The sequence below is a fragment of the Garra rufa genome, unplaced genomic scaffold, assembly GCF_049309525.1.
Source record: "Garra rufa unplaced genomic scaffold, GarRuf1.0 hap1_unplaced_001, whole genome shotgun sequence".
NCBI classification, from domain to species: domain Eukaryota; kingdom Metazoa; phylum Chordata; class Actinopteri; order Cypriniformes; family Cyprinidae; genus Garra; species Garra rufa.
The window spans coordinates 2,514,994-2,531,805 of NW_027394276.1; the positions used below are offsets into that span (position 1 = coordinate 2,514,994).

A 16,812-nucleotide genomic window follows, 5' to 3' on the forward strand; every position below is an offset into this window, starting at 1 on the left:
TGTAAGACATAATGATTTCTATGTTGTTGTTGACTGTAATGTCCGGAATGCATGTGGTTTGGGATCAGACATTGGAACATCGGTTATTGTTTTTAACACAAATTGGCAAGACCTATTTTTGCACATTGATAATTTAATGACAAGTTTGAGCGCAGAAAACTTCAGTATCTGTGGCGTCAATGTAAACATAACCTCATCAGATATGCCACAATTTGTTAACAGCAACATTGTGGGAGAAATCAATGTGTGTACAGCATATGACAGTGTAGAAATCTCAGCATCTTCATCAAATGAAAGAGATAGTATAAGAAGCATTTCTGGATCTTTTCATCAGGGTGACCGAAAGTTCAAGTGGCCAGGGAAACAGTGCGTTGCAATTAGTTTAGCTGCTATTGCTACACACAGTGTACATAGTGTGTTCTCATGGGAAAGTAAAGATTTAGATAATGTCCTGAATGCTGGTGATAGCTTATATAGAAATTTGCGTCAAAGTGGTTCTATCGCTGATCCAACAAAGAAAAATTTGTTGTGTATTCCAGATCTTCCAAAAGAATACGTGTTCAGTACAAATGATTTCAAATTTGAATATGGCGATTTTGTTTCTGGATATGTAGGTAGTATTGATGAGGAATTTATTAGATCTGGTGCATGTGTAACATTAGTTGATGGTTTGCAAGGAATGTTTGCAAAATATGACACATGCTTTTTTACCCTTAATGGTAGTACCTGTGCTATTATTAAGCATAATGGTCAATATGCCGTGATTGATTCGCATGCACGTAATAGTGCTGGTATGGTTGATGGTAATGGTTTCAGTGTGGTTGTATATTATAATTCACTGAGTTATGTTTTGGGGCACATTGAAAATTTGGCTGCCTGTATGGGAGGAAACCGTAAGGTTTTTGAAATAAGTGGTGTTTGTGTTGAACTTAAAAGCCAAAGAAATTCTGCTAGTAACTCAAAAATCATATTTAATGTAAATGCAAAAAAGATGAGTGGGCATAAGAGGAGACGTGAGTGCACAAATGTAAGTGTAGAAGAAGAGAAAGAAAGTGTGGTTTTTAAAAAAGAGAAACTACAAGAGGTCACTGAAATACCTGAAAGTATTCCCAAAATTGATGCTAATTCGGATGTAGTTTGTTTGGGTAATAAGCCCAATAAAATGTTTAATTTCAATCCATTGTGTACTGAAGTTAAGCAAAAATTAAGCAGTAAACTTCATATAGAGTTTAATAGTGAAAATTTACCTTTTCCAACAAACAGTGGAACAATGGGACCTCCTTGTAAAACAGTTAGTATTGTAGGTGATGGTAATTGTTTTTTCAGGGCAGTGGCACAAGTAATATGTGGCACACAAAAACCTCATCGCGCAATTAGACTTGCAATTGTGAAACATATGGAATTGCACAGTGTTCAATACAAGAATTTGTTAAGATGTCAGTATGCATCTATGGAAGATTACTTATCTAAATCCAGAATGAGGTTTGTAGGCTCATGGGCCACAGAAGTGGAGATTCAAGCAATGGCTAATTACTTAGGAGTGGACATTTATACATATCATAATGAGAAATGGTTAAAGTACAGTTGTATATATGAAAGAATATGCAACCAAAGTATATATCTAGAGCATTATAATGAGAATCATTATCAAGTTGTTATTTGTGTAAAACAACCTAACAGCCAGATGTGTCACAATCTGTGCCAGAATGAGGAATGCAGTGATGGAAAACGTATGTGTACAAGACAGCAGGTCAAGATACAAGGTGAAATTTCTCTGAATCACGAGGAGCAAGATTCTCTTACTGGAGATAGAAATAAGGGTGTATTGGATAATAAGAGAAATTATTTGAAAAGATTTTATTCATTTAAAAAGGTAAAAAAACTGCGTGTTTTGCATCATTTGTATCATTCCAATGCAGAGTTTCAGACACATGTGAAACATATAAATAGAAAAAGATATCATAGCAATGTTTTATATAAAGAGTCATTAAAACAAGCCAGTAAGATTAAATATGTTGTAAACCAGAAACATAAGAGTAAAGTAAATGAGTACAATCGATTGAAATATAAAAAAAATGAGCAATACAGGTGTAAAGTAAATGAGTACAGTCAATTGAAATATAAAACAAATGAGCAATTCAGGCATCAAGTAAATGAGTACAACAAGGTGAAATACCGTGACAATGAACAATATAAACGTAGAGTGAATGAGTACAACAAGGTGAAATATTGTGACAATGAGCAATATAAACGTAGAGTAAATGAGTATAACAAGGTGAAATACCGTGACAATGAGCAATATAAAAGTAGAGTAAATGAGTATAACAAGATGAAATACCGTGACAATGAGCAATATAAACGTAGAGTAAATGAGTATAACAAGGTGAAATACCGTGACAATGAGCAATATAAACGTAGAGTAAATGAGTATAACAAGGTGAAATACCGTGACAATGAGCAATATAAACGTAGAGTAAATGAGTATAACAAGGTGAAATACCGTGACAATGAACAATATAAACGTAGAGTAAATGAGTATAACAAGGTGAAATACCATGACAATGAGCAATATAAACGTAGAGTGAAGGAGTACAACAAAGTGAAGTATCGCAACAATGAGCAATATAAGAATAAATTGAGGAAATATGGTATTATGAAATACTATGCCAATGAAAAGCATAGAAATGCTCTAAAACAAAGCAGTAAGTCAAAATATCATAATGGTGTGCTACGTAAAGAAAGTTTAAAAAGAATTAACAATATGAGAAGACAACAATTAAAACAAAACCAACAGGTCTGTGATTTTGTTGAAAAGCAGTTTGTAGATAAAGTTAGTTTTGGCCCAGAATTTGTGTGTTCTGTTTGCCACAGGTTGTTATTTAAACACCAAGTAATATGTTGTAAAATAAACAATTATAATAAAGATTTAGCAATGTTAGATGTTGCTAATAGATGTATTACAGATCATTTTTTGCACAAGTGTGGTGATAACTGTGTTATCCCTTGTGAATTGGCAGATTCATGTAAAGGCAAGCTTTGGATTTGCTGTACTTGTCATTCTAAATTGAAAAAAGGCGAAATGCCAGCTGAAAGTGCTGTTAACAATCTGGAACTACAACCCATTCCTGAAGAACTGCGTTGTCTCAATAGTTTAGAGCAACATTTAATTTCATTGCATATCCCATTTATGAAAATGTTAGCTTTACCAAAAGGTGGGCAAAATGGAGTTCACGGCCCTGTTACTTGTGTACCAGCTAATGTTAAAGACACAACAAATGTTTTGCCAAGGACAGAAACTGAAGGGTCTTTAATATGTGTAAAGTTAAAGCGGAAGTTGACATATAAGGGTCATTATAAGTATCAGTATGTGGATACTACAAATATTAAACAGGCACTGTGTTGTTTAAAAAAAATTAACAAATATTATAAAGACATTGTTTTTAATGATGATTGGTTAAATGAGTTTGTTAGACAAAATGATGATGTTGATACAAGTCACACAGGGGAAAGTGAATTGGCAAACTTGCATGTTGATGAGGAGTTGCATGATAGGCAACAGCACTGTGTGTTTATGGATACATGTTTACAACCTGTAGACATTGGGCAAGAAGTACTCGATCAGTACTTTGATAGTATTTTGAGCCTTGCCCCTGCTGAAGGAAATAATCCAGTCAAAATCCTTGCTGATGAGACAAATGAAGCTAAATGTTTTCCTGTTTTATTTCCTAATGGTACATCAACTTATTGTAACAAAAGGGCACAGAGATTAACATTGTCCCGATATTTAAATAATCGAATTTTGCATGCAGATGGTAGATTTGCACAAAACATTGAATACATTTTTTATGCACAGTATTTATCAGAAATTGAACAGGTAATGTCTAATGTATCTATTGCTTTAAGAAAAGGGCAAGGATGCAGTAAGTCCATACCCAGTGAAATGTTTAAAGACACTGAGTCCTTGAGGCAAGTGCTTAATTTTGATGAAGGTTATAGATTTTTGAAACCCATCCGTGGCACTCCGGCATTTTGGCAAGGTGTGCAAAAAGATTTGTTTGCCATGGTCAGACAGCTGGGCATTCCCACCTGGTTCAGTTCATTCTCATCTGCTGATATGAGATGGACAAATCTACTGACAAGTATTTTAAAACAGGAAGACAGAACAGAAACATTGGAACAATTAGAATGGGCTGAAAAATGTGAACTTTTACGTCGTAATCCTGTTACTGCAGCTCGCATGTTTGATTTTAGGTGGCATTGTTTTTTAAAAGAAGTGCTTATGTCTTCTGTTCAGCCAATAGGAGAGATTGTGGACTATTTTTATAGGGTGGAATTTCAACAACGCGGTTCTCCCCATGTCCACTGTTTATTCTGGATAAAAAATGCTCCCCAAATAGATAAGAATACTGATGAAGAAGTTGTCAAATTTATAGATAAATATGTTACGTGCGAGGTGCCCAGTGAAAATGATGAACTGCACAGTGTTGTTACCTCTGTGCAGTGCCACAGTAAACGCCATTCAAAAACGTGTAAAAAAAAAAATACAGTTTGTCGTTTTAATTTTCCTAAACCACCATCTATGCGAACGTTCATATGTAGGAGAAAAGTAGAAGATGAGAAAAACCAATCCAACAGAGATGATTGTCAAAGTGAAAGTAAAAGTTCAAATGTAAATGATAACAAATTGGTAGAATATGCTCGTGGCATAATGACGAAAGTTAAGAAAGCTGTTTCAGAAGAGCAGTTTAATTCTCTAGAAAGTTTATTTAATAGTGTTGGAATTAATCAGGAATTGTTTGAAATGGCATATAGATGCACTAATAATAACACACACATTGTCTTGAAACGACAACTGGATGAAGTATGGGTTAATCAGTATAACAAGTTTAGCCTTAAGTGTTGGAATGCTAATATGGACATTCAGTACGTAACAGATGCTTATGCCTGCATTGTATATATAATTTCATACATTTCAAAGTCTGAACGTGAAATGGGTTTATTGTTAGCTAATGCACAGCGTGAATCAGCAAATCAGGGTAATGTAGATGCAAGACAGGCATTGAGGAAATTAGGTAGTGTATATTTACATAATCGTGAGGTTAGTGCACAAGAAGCAGTTTATAGGCTAACAAACATGCATTTAAAAGAGTGTTCAAGACATGTTCAATTTATTCCCACCGGTGAAGATACTGTACGAATGAGTTTGCCTCTGACTGTTATACAAAACAAATTACAGTCTCAGAATCTGAAAAGTGAAGAGATGTGGATGACTAGTTTAGTTGACCGCTATAAGAACAGGCCAAGTCAGAACGTATTTGATGATATGTGTTTGGCCACATTTTCATCTGAATATCGCGTTGTGTATAAAGGACAGTCTTGTGCTAATAAAATTAAATTGGAGAACAATTTTGGTTTTATTACAAAAAGAACAAGGACTCAACCTGCTGTTGTGCGTTTTGCTCGATTTTCAATTACAAAGAATTCAGAAAAATTTTATCTCAGTGTATTACAACTGTTTCTTCCATATCGTGTAGATAATCAGTTAAAACCAGATAGGTATAGTAATTATGAACAATTTTATAAGGAAGGTAATATTTGTTTAAGTGATGGATCTGATCACTTGGTTAAAGATATAGTGGATACAAATAGAGCACTTTTTGAAAAAGATGCTGATATCTTAGATACTGCACAAACTGCTGTTGATAATGAGGGCATATTAGAAGATGCATGGTGTGCACTTTGTCCTGAACAGCAATTAGACCGTATGGAATGTAAGCTGATTAGACAAGAGACTAGCCAGCAAAGCGATGAACATGAAAGTTCTATACCAGATTTAGCAACTGATGATGCACCAATGTCAATGTCAATAGAGAAAAAGGACAATTGTCTGAATCGCACAGATGGGTTGAGCTTAATTCGCTCTTTAAATAAAACCCAGATTTCTGTTTTCTATAAAATAAGACAATGGTGTTTAAGTAAAATCAGAGGTGAAAACCCTAAACCTTTTCATGTTTTTGTTACTGGTGGAGCAGGAACTGGCAAAAGCCACTTAATTAAAGCAATAAAATATGAAGCAACAAGATTATTGTCTCAAATTGCTTTACACCCAGATGACATTTGTGTTGTTTTATCAGCTCCAACTGGAATTGCAGCGTATAACTTACAAAGTTCCACGATTCATAATACATTCTGTATTGGAATAAATGTGAAATTGCCATACACACCATTAGGAGAGGAAAAGTTGAATTCTTTGCGGGCGAAATTCCATGGCCTTCAGATTTTAATTATAGATGAGATCTCAATGGTAGATCATAAACTGTTGGCATACATTCATGGAAGGTTACGTCAAATTAAACAAACTGGAGACTTTTCTCCTTTTGGTAATGTTTGTGTTATAGCAGTTGGGGATTTTTTACAGTTGCCACCTGTGAAGGGGAAACCATTATATATGGAAGTACCAGGATTCACTCTATGGTCTAATTGTTTTACTGTTGTGGAGTTAACAGAGGTAGTGAGGCAAAAAGACAACAAATTTGCTGAATTATTAAATCGTTTAAGAAAACGTAGTAAAAAATCTCCACTAAGCAAAGATGATTTGGAGATCTTAGCAGAATGTGACACAGGTGAGGAGGACAATGCTTCTTTACACATTTTTGCTACAAATGATGAAGTACATGAGCACAACCTAAAGCAATTAATTAATATCTGCACAGAGGTTGCAACTATAGAGGCCGAAGATTTTGCCCGTTGTAAGAAGACTGGCAAAGTAGAGTTAATTGCAAATCATCATCTAAAGGTTTACAACACATGTTTGCCAGCAACATTGCTTTTAGGCATAAATGCACGTGTCATGTTGATTAAAAATATTGATGTAAATGATGGCTTAGTTAATGGAGTTTGTGGAACAGTGACACACATTGTACGTGCTGATAAAAATAAATTACCCAAAACTGTGTATGTGCATTTTGATGACAATCATGTAGGGTTTAAAAGACGTCAAAAACAATGTTTGGCAGAGACAGCAAAATTGTTTAACTCAACTCCTATACATGTCGAAGAGGAAAATGCATGTAGGAACGGTGGTTTTCGCCGACAGTTTCCTCTAAAATTGGCTTGGGCATGCACAGTCCATAAAGTACAGGGTTTAACTGTTGATAGTGCTGTTGTTAGTTTAAAAAAAGTTTTTGCCGCTGGCCAAGCTTATGTTGCACTTAGTCGAGTAAGAAGTTTGTCTGGCTTGACTATTCAAGATTTTAATGAAAAAAGTATTTACTGTAATGAGAAAGTTTTTGAGGCTGTACATGAAATGCCATGTTTTATGATAAATGATGAGTTATATTTGACAGCACAACAGAATACTTTATCTGTGTTTTTGCTGAATGTACAGAGTTTGCGTTGTCATAAAAAAGATTTGAATGTTTGTGTTCAACAATTCAAACCTACATGTATTGCTTTAACTGAAACATGGCTGCCTGAATCGTATTTGTCTGAAAATGTTCACTTAGAAAACTACACATTTGTGGGTCTTTCTCGTTGTGCTGCATACACAAGCAATCGTCCCCTTTTCAAGGATTTGAAAGCACAACAGCATGGTGGAGTTGGGTTATATGCAGCATGTGGTGTACCAAATACAACAATAACATTGCCAAATCTTAATTTGGAATGCATATTAACACACTTCACTGAAAAGGATATATTGCTCGGTGTTATTTACAGGCCTCCAACATACCCATTGTCTGTTTTTAAACAAAACTTAAACAAGTTGATTCATTTGGTATCAACAATTTGCAATAAAGTTGTGCTTGTAGGTGATTTTAATAATGATGCATTAACGTCCCAAACCATCTGCTCTTTCATGGCAAACAAGGGATATGTTCAATATGTTAAAGAACCAACTACTGAGAAAGGAACGTTAATTGATCATGTGTATATAAAAAACATTGAAAACTTTTCAGTGCACACAAATGTTGTGCCAGTTTATTTTAGCACACACGAGGGTGTATTATGTTCCTTTGAGAACATGCACATTTAAAATATTGCTATATTGCAGTGCGTGTTCACTGCAAAATAAAAATGAAAGTATAACATATTAAACAACTTTGAGACAAAGAAATTTAAAACAGATTTGACAACTTGTAGTACACCTGTGACTTTAAAATTATGATTTATGGTATATATTCTTGCTTTGCAACACATTTTCATTTTACACATTTACTAATATTTGTTCTTTTATATGTAATACTCTTAACATGATGAGGTATAGTTTAAAAGCTTAATTGTAAATATTGAGCTTTGTTTGGCACCTGAAGTAGAGAGGAAATCTAAGTGGATATCTCTACTGAGCCAAATATTGCTCTATTGCTCTGCGTGTTCAGTGCAAAATAAAAATGAAAGTTTAACATATTAAACAAATTTTTGACAAAGAAAATTAAAACAGATTTGACAACTTGTAGTACACCTGTGACTTTAAAATAATGATTTATGGCATATATTCTTGCTTTGCAACACATTTTCATTTTACACATTTACTAATATTTGTTCTTTTATATGTAATACTCTTAACATGCTGAGGTATAGTTTGAAAGCTTAATTGTAAACATTGAGCTTTGTTTGGCACCTGAAGTAGAGAGGAAATCTAAGTGGATATCTCTACTGAGCCAAATATTGCTCTATTGCTCTGCGTGTTCAGTGCAAAATAAAAATGAAAGTTTAACATATTAAACAAATTTGTGACAAATAAAATTTTAAACAGATTTGACAACTTGTAGTACACCTGTGACTTTAAAATAATGATTTATGGCATATATTCTTGCTTTGCAACACATTTTCATTTTACACATTTACTAATATTTGTTCTTTTATATGTAATACTCTTAACATGATGAGGTATAGTTTGAAAGCTTAATTGTAAATATTGAGCTTTGTTTGGCACCTGAAGTAGAGAGGAAATCTAAGTGGATATCTCTACTGAGCCAAATATTGCTCTGTTGCTCTGCGTGTTCAGTGCAAGGTAGAAATGTTAAGATGTAACATATTACACAAATGTCTTTGACAAGACAAGGAAGGAAAAGTACAACTTCGTAATACAACTATGACTTTCAAAATAATGGTTTCTTTTCCTGCATTGCAACAACATTTAAATTTTTAAATCTTTATTCATATTTGTTTTATAACAATTAATAAACATTTGCACTAGTTGCATAGTTATATACATTAAGTAAAAAAATATATCAGCTATTCTAAATGAAACACTGCTTTGCATCTAGCCATGCAACGACTTCAATCACATATAACATGAATAATTACCTTGTATGGCTAACAAAAATTACTTTTTACTTCCAATGTTACAGATAATAAGTTACATACATACATAAAATCACACCTAAACATAAACTAAAATCTAATAACACTCAATACAATTAACTTTTTTTTTTCTTTTTACTTATTAATTAAACTTTAACATGGATCTAAATCACTGTCCTAGATTTTTACATTTGGTCCAAAATATTACTCACAATAATTTATGTATACATTACATCCACTTTTATGTTGTTGCTAATGCAGGTTTTGCTTTTCCATTTCTGTAGTTTCAAAAAGCAAAAGACACTGGTAATGGTACTCCTGGTTTACTGGGATGGGGTTCAATTCCCTACGGTGTCCTTGCTTTTTGTACCAACTACATACAACCATATGTTATTTTCATTAGATTAATACCAAGTCAAGAAATACAATCTCATTTATATGTGCCAAAGTTCCTGCTGCCAGCTAATAACACTTTGATTATAACTGAATATGGGTATGTAGAGGGGAGTTATCACACATGTGAAGTTTCGGGCAGATCAGACATTGTATGCTTGAGTTATAGCAGCAACCTGTTTCATAGCAAAACATCAAAATTTGTCAGGCCACCACAAACATGCCTTCCAACGAAAACTCTAAACCTTCGCAATTTAACGTCGCAAAAGGCTTTAGATTAGACTCACCAAATTTGGCGTTCAATCTCTAGGAGGGGTTTGTTCAAATACAAGGCCTTAAAATGGAAAAAATGTCAAAATTTGCTGAGAAAAAAATAGCAAAATACACTGGTAATGGTACTCCACATTACCGACCTGCATGGGGTTCAACTCCCTGCAGTGTTCTTGTTTGTTATTATTAGCAAAACTTACTTATGCTAAATAATGTATGTATATAAATGAACATACTGTTTTTAATACAAGTTTTTGCTTTCCTTATAATCTAAATAATAACAAAAAAGCATAAATACACTGGTAATTGTACTCCAGGTTACCCAACTGGAAGGGGTTCAACTCCCTGCTGTGTTCTTGCTTGTCATTATTAGCTATACTTCTACAATATATCATTTTGCACACTACTAAATGCTCCTAAAACACAAGACATAGCTTCTGCACTGTGAGCATGTGTTTTTTATAGTTGTTTAGGGCATTTTACGATGATGAAGAATATTTACCTTTACACCTTTCATTATTACATAAAAAAAGTTATTGTATTTTATGCAGGACTGCTTTACCTAAGCCAAACATTCATATAATGTATCTCATTACCTTGTACTTTAGTTACATCTTATCAAATGCACAAGACTGCCTGAAATGCTATAAACAGCAGCTATGCTAATTATTTTCCTTATGATTTTCTATTTCTACCTAAGTATACCAATTCTGAGCTAACTTGATATTACTCTAGCACCAGCTTAAATCTAGTCTTTAAGAAAGATCTTTGTTGATACCAACACATTTGAAGATATAAACCTAACCCCTGCATGGACTTCAGATAATGCCAACTGTGAACCATAATATACAACTGCTTGATTTTCCCTATATTCTAATGATATGATAAGAACATGTAATTCATGATGATAAAACAATGTTATTATTGCTTACAGTACGTCGACCATTTCTGCATAATTGTCATCATTACTTCTCAGTAAAATTTGTGTTTGGATATTGCTTTGCTGGTGACTCCTGTTATAAGACATCACTTTTATGTGCTACATAACTAAAAATCAATAAGGAAAACGGTGCCCAGTTGGCACATGCATTCACAGTAACCTTAAGTGCTACATAACTAAGAATCAATTAGGAAAATGGTGCCCAGTTGGCACATGCATTCACAGTAACCAGCCAGTTTGGATTTAAAGTTTACAGAATTGAAAGGGTTACACTTTAAAATCAACACACAGACACATACACACAAAATATAAAATGTTGCCATCCAGTTTCATTTGTTAAAATTAACTATATTAGTTAACATGAACAATAATTAAACGGCATTTATTAATGTTAATTAATATTAAGCTAAAAAAAGTATCCATATATTGTTTAAAGGTAAATTAGTATCTTTTAACATTAGTTTATGTACTGTGAATTAACATGAACATGAACACAGTTCATGTGGGTTTACAGCAATACACAATAAAGTGCTCTATAAAAGCTTCATTCTTTAATGGGGCAATATATATATATATATATATATATATATATATATATATATATATATATATATATATAACTGATCTTAAAATGATGGTTTTCAGATGTTTTGAACACATAAAAGCAAAGTTAGTTTTGTTGTCAAAGTTTGTCTTAATTTTTTATTATTATTATTTTATATTCAATAAATAACACTATGTAAATATTGTCTATCAATGAAGATAAATTGCTCATGCTAAAAAGTTGTATTTTTTAAAATCGTTTGCTATGTGACTGAATAGGACAAGTTCATGGTACAGTTAAGTAAAAAAATAAATAAAAAACAACAACTGCAAAATACAAACAATGAAAGACTTAGTGACCCTTTATATTTTCTCAAAATATCAGACTCTCAAAGATCAGACATATATAATTACACTACATATGTGCATTTTTTGTTCAAAGATGGTCTGTAGGATGGCTCTCTACTCTGTCACCCTCTCTGCCTCTCACCCCTCCCCCCTGCAATAATGAGCTTCTCTCAGCCTGACTGAACGCACACACATACTGTAGAGACATTCACCCAGAGTGACAGCAGGTTTCTGAGTTATTTTTTTAATTTTCTTTAATTCATTGAAGCTTGTAGAAAATTTATATTTCCAGCACTTGCTCAGAATGATTAGATCTCTGTGTGAAAAAAGTTTTAAAGAGTTTGGATGCTGCACTTTAAAGATATAAAAAATGAGGGTTATTTTTTTTACCTCATCTTTAAAAAATCACCACGTCAACACCGTTCGAGATATCCCAAATCCGCTCGCAATTTAACATCTTCAGAATCTTCTCTTCATGTTAAAAAAGTTTGGTGTGAACAGCTGGTTTTTCTTAGGAGGAGTGTGAATTTGTTTACAGCCTGATTTTTCAAAAAATCCACATTCAAATCAAAATAGCCGGCTTTCTGTTGGTCTTAGCTAATGAGTTTGATTTTGAAAGTTGTCCAGATTGATGAGATCAATATATGTACAGAGTTTGGTGACTGTAGGAAAAACTAACCCCCCAACTTTTGTCAAAAGATGGCGCTATAGAGTGCCTGCTCCACGCCCATTTATGACCTTTTGCCAGTGTCTAACTATCATTAATATTGATGTTTGTGTTGAGTTTCATGAAATTCTAAGCATGTTATCTGCCTTGAAAAGACAGGAATCTAATTTTAAAGTTTGACACGTTGCCATGGCAACAGCATTTGATTTATCATCGACCCCTTTACATATTCTCATCGGCCGTGTTTTGACATGATTTTGATGAAGTTTAAAGAAAATCGAGTAAAATTAAGAGGCTGAATTCAAAGCATTTTGAAAATGACACGTTTCCCTCTGCCAGTTGGTGGCGCTATAACTTATAATCATAATAGTCACATTTATGGAATCGGCATCATACAACGAACAAACTGGTGAAGTTTCATCAGAATCAGGCAATGTGTGCAACAGTTATTAGACACTTCCTGTTTCTCATTTCTCGCCAAAACTTTGTCGCCTTGCCACGGCCAAACCGTTCGAGATATCAAAAATCCCCTCGCAATTTAGCGTCCCCAATGTCTTGAGATCACGCTGACCGAGTTTGGTGACAATCCTATAGAAATCCTGGGAGGAGTACGTTAAATTCCACAGCATGCGCTTTTTAAACAGCCCTAAATATCTCACTTCCTGTTGCGTGGAGCCCATGACATAGAGTACAAAAGTTGTTCAGCTCGATGAGTTCTATATGTGTACCGAGTTTCATATCAATACGTGCAAGTATGTGTGCGCAGTACATCAAGTTTTCAAACTGTGTTCCAGGGGGCGCTGTAGAGGCCCTGAACCACGCCCGGGTCCCAGCCTCTGTGGCGTCCGGACGACGGCAGAATCCAGCGTGTGTGCAAATTTTCAAGAGTTTTTGAGTATGTTAAGGCCTCCAAAAGTACCCCAACGGTTGAAAAAAAATAAAAATAAAAAAAATAAAAATAAAAAAAAAAACAAATAAGAATCCTTAGAAGAACAATAGGGCCTTCGCCCTTTTGGGCTCGGGCCCTAATTAAAGCTGCAAGCAGCGATGGTAGGGCCCTCGCACTCGGGCTCACCGCCGATTGGTGGCGAATGGTGGGCACTATTAGCCTAGAATCTAGACGCGCCCCTAGCGGCAGCAAATTACATTTGCTTCCAAGGTCAGTCTAGTTACTCTCAATTCACTTAAATTTCCGAAAAATCCAAGATGTACCGGGCCAATCACGAGTCGGTGGGCGGGCTTAACATGATGACGACTGACCTGCGACCATAAGTTCCGTCAGACATGAATTCCTGGTTCCGTGAATTAAGCGTGGAAAACTGAACAGTATTTATATAATTTTTTTACTTTTGATACACAGCCACGTCCATGTGTCCTGAGCAGGAGCTCGTTACATCTGAACGCGCTGTGGTGTAGAATACGCAAACACCGGAAGCGATCTGTGGCGTGTAAACGACACTCATTGTTTACACAGCACAAGAGATTGTGGATATAGCGGCTATTCAAAATGGTAATTACTTGCGCTTGTCCTGGTTGTTCAAACCCATTTAAAGCTGAACGTTTGCTTGCGCAAACTCATCCTGGACTTTTTTTTACATATTTCCCCTTTCGGTGTTTGCGTATACTACATCAAAGCGCATTCACATGTGACGAGTCGAATCATAGATATGCTAAACTCGTGCTCATGACAGATGGACGTGGCTGTGTATCAAAGGTAAAAAGAAAATTATATAAATACTGTTCATTTTCTTGCAAAAACCGATCGTTTCGTGTCTTAGGACATCAATGTATCGTCACGAGCCGCAGGGTGTAATTTGGATTTGTCTGTGCATGTTTTTGTTTACTTTTAAAGGTTTAGTTCCCATCTATGTCTATTATTTAGCTGACAGACTGCACAGTGCACTGATTTTTGTTAAAAATCTTCGTCGCTCTGACTACGTCACCTGACCGACTACGTCTCTGATTGGTTGTAGCGCTATCCTATTGCGTGGAGAGGAGTTTGAAAGACAACCGTTTATCCCACCCCTCCGGTTGAGCCCTGTCTATGGAGAGTGCCCAGACCCTACATTTATGTGGGTCTGGCTTGCCAGGCTAGGGCACTATGCTATTAACACAGAAAATGTAGTAGGAATATGTCAAAGTCATTGATATGTGCCAATCTTCCTGGTGCCAGCTGGTGGCGCTATGCCTATAACTGAATATTGGCATGCAGATGTGTTCAGGCCAGTGCTTTTATCAAACTTATGAAGTTTGGTGAAGCTTGAACATGGCATGCTTGAGTGTAAGTCATGACATATCCTGCTGCCAACAGGTGGTGCTATTACAAAATATTGTCTTTTAGATGTCTTCAGGCCAGGACTATTGCCAAACATGTCAAGTTTGGTGCAAATTGTACATTGCATGCTTAAGTTAGTGTAAAACAAGTAATTTGCTGTTGCCAGCTGGTGGCACTATGACTATAACTAAATATTGGCATGTAAATGTATTCAGGCCAGGACTCTTATCAAACATATTAAGTTTGGGGCTGATTGGACATTGCATGCCTGAGTTACAGTAACTTCCTGTTTCATTGCATTAAGAGTATGCTTTAGCACTTAGCTAAATGTTGCTAACATGTTTCTAACATGTTGCTACCCTATTTTAACACTTGTTGATATTTTTAAAATGTTGCTAGGCATCCACAACAGTATTAAACATGTGGCTTCCTAATACCAGCTGGTGGCGCTATGACTATAGCTGAATATGGCCATGTATATATCTTCAGGCCAGGACTCTTATCAAACATGTGAAGTTTGGGGCTGATTGGACATTGCATGCCTGAGTTACAGTAACTTCCTGTTTCATTGCATTAAGAGCATGCTTTAGCACTTAGCTAAATGTTGCTAACATGTTATAGCATGTTTCTAGCATGTTGCTACCCTATTTAACACTTGTTGATATTTTTAAAATGTTGCTTGGCATCCACAACAGTATTAAACATGTGACTTCCTGTTGCCAGCAGGTGGCACTATCACTATAACTGAATATGGGCATGGGCTTGTGTTCAGACCAGGACTCTTATCAAACATATTAAGCTTGAGTCAGATTGGACATTGTATGCATGAGTTACACTTATTTTTCTTTGTATTAATATCATGCTTTAGCTCTCAGCTAAGTGTTGCTAGCATGTTTTAACATGATTCTAGCATGATGCTAGCCTATTTAAAACTTGCTGACGCTTTTTATTATGTTGCTAGGAGTCCGTAACACCATTAAACGTCACTGCCTCTATGAAGTACATTTTTTTGGAAGGCGTCCATTTCGGAGCATGTTTGACGGTTCGTGGTCATGGGTTTGTGGACCCTGCGCGCCGACCCCCCAAAATTTTTGAGGGGGGCGCCGCTGGTGTCAATCTGACCGGGTCGGCCGGCGGGGCAGCACGGGAAGGTCTGGGGGGGGCTGGCCCCCTTAGGGGCCGCGCGGGGGCCCCCCAAAGTTTTGGGCCTAAAATTGCAGTTCTGTCTTTCGCCACAGTGTGGAGCACCACCGATCCCACTTTAGGTTTATTACATGGCCATTAAAACAAAGGGGTGGTGGACACTTTTTTGGTCCCACGAACCCACTATTTGTCCATTTGACAATTATTTCTGCGGAACGGCCGCGGGACCGCCCGGGACCCCCTTCTCGGGCGCAAGCCCCGCCCCCAAGGTCCCACGAACCCACTATTTGTCCATTTGCCCATTATTGTTACGGAACGCCCGCGGAACCCCCCGGGACCCCCTCCCCGGCCACAGGCCCCGCCCCTAAGGTCCCACGAACCTACTATTTGTCCATTTCTCATTTGAGTGAATGACTCAAATGTAATAGATGGCCAATTCCATCGAATACATTGCAAGTGGGATGTGTGTCCATTTCCAATGTAATAAATAACCTATTCCATTGAATACATTGCAGGTGGGATGTGTGTCCATTTCCAATGTAATAAATAGCCAATTCCATTGAATACATTGCAAGTGGGATGTGTCCATTTCCAATGTAATAGATAGCCAATTCCATTGAATACATTGCAAGTGGGATGTGTGTCCATTTCCATTGTAATAGATAGCCAATTCCATTGAATACATTGCAAGTGGGATGTGTGTCCATTTCCAATGTAATAGATGGCCAATTCCATCGAATACATTGCAAGTGGGACATGTGTCCATTTCCAATGTATTAAACAGCCAATCCCATTGAATACATTGCAAGTGGGACATGTGTCCATTTCCAATGTATTAAACAGCCAATTCCATTGAATACATTGCAAGTGGGACCTGTGTCCATTTCCAATGTATTAAACAGCCAATCCCATTGAATACATTGCAAGTGG

The 16,812-nt window shown here is 35.9% G+C and overlaps 2 protein-coding genes across 2 annotated transcripts; both read left to right on the forward strand.

The window, feature by feature from the left end:
* The first annotated feature begins 202 nt into the window (after positions 1 to 202).
* Positions 203 to 1,343, forward strand: LOC141302344 (uncharacterized). Its single transcript, XM_073832395.1, has 2 exons — positions 203 to 893; positions 1,327 to 1,343. Exons 1-2 carry the CDS (start codon positions 203 to 205, stop codon positions 1,341 to 1,343), a joined length of 708 nt encoding a protein of 235 aa, XP_073688496.1.
* A 986-nt stretch (positions 1,344 to 2,329) lies between these two features.
* LOC141302346 (uncharacterized) lies at positions 2,330 to 8,032 on the forward strand. Its single transcript, XM_073832396.1, has one exon. The coding sequence runs from the start codon at positions 2,330 to 2,332 to the stop codon at positions 8,030 to 8,032; it is 5,703 nt and encodes a 1,900-aa protein (XP_073688497.1).
* Positions 8,033 to 16,812: the final 8,780 nt, after the last annotated feature.

Coding starts and splice junctions, on each gene's coding strand:
- LOC141302344 (XM_073832395.1), top strand. CDS start 203: ATGCCACAATTTGTTAACAGCAACATTGTGGGAGAAATCAATGTGTGT.
- LOC141302346 (XM_073832396.1), top strand. CDS start 2,330: ATGAAATACCGTGACAATGAGCAATATAAACGTAGAGTAAATGAGTAT.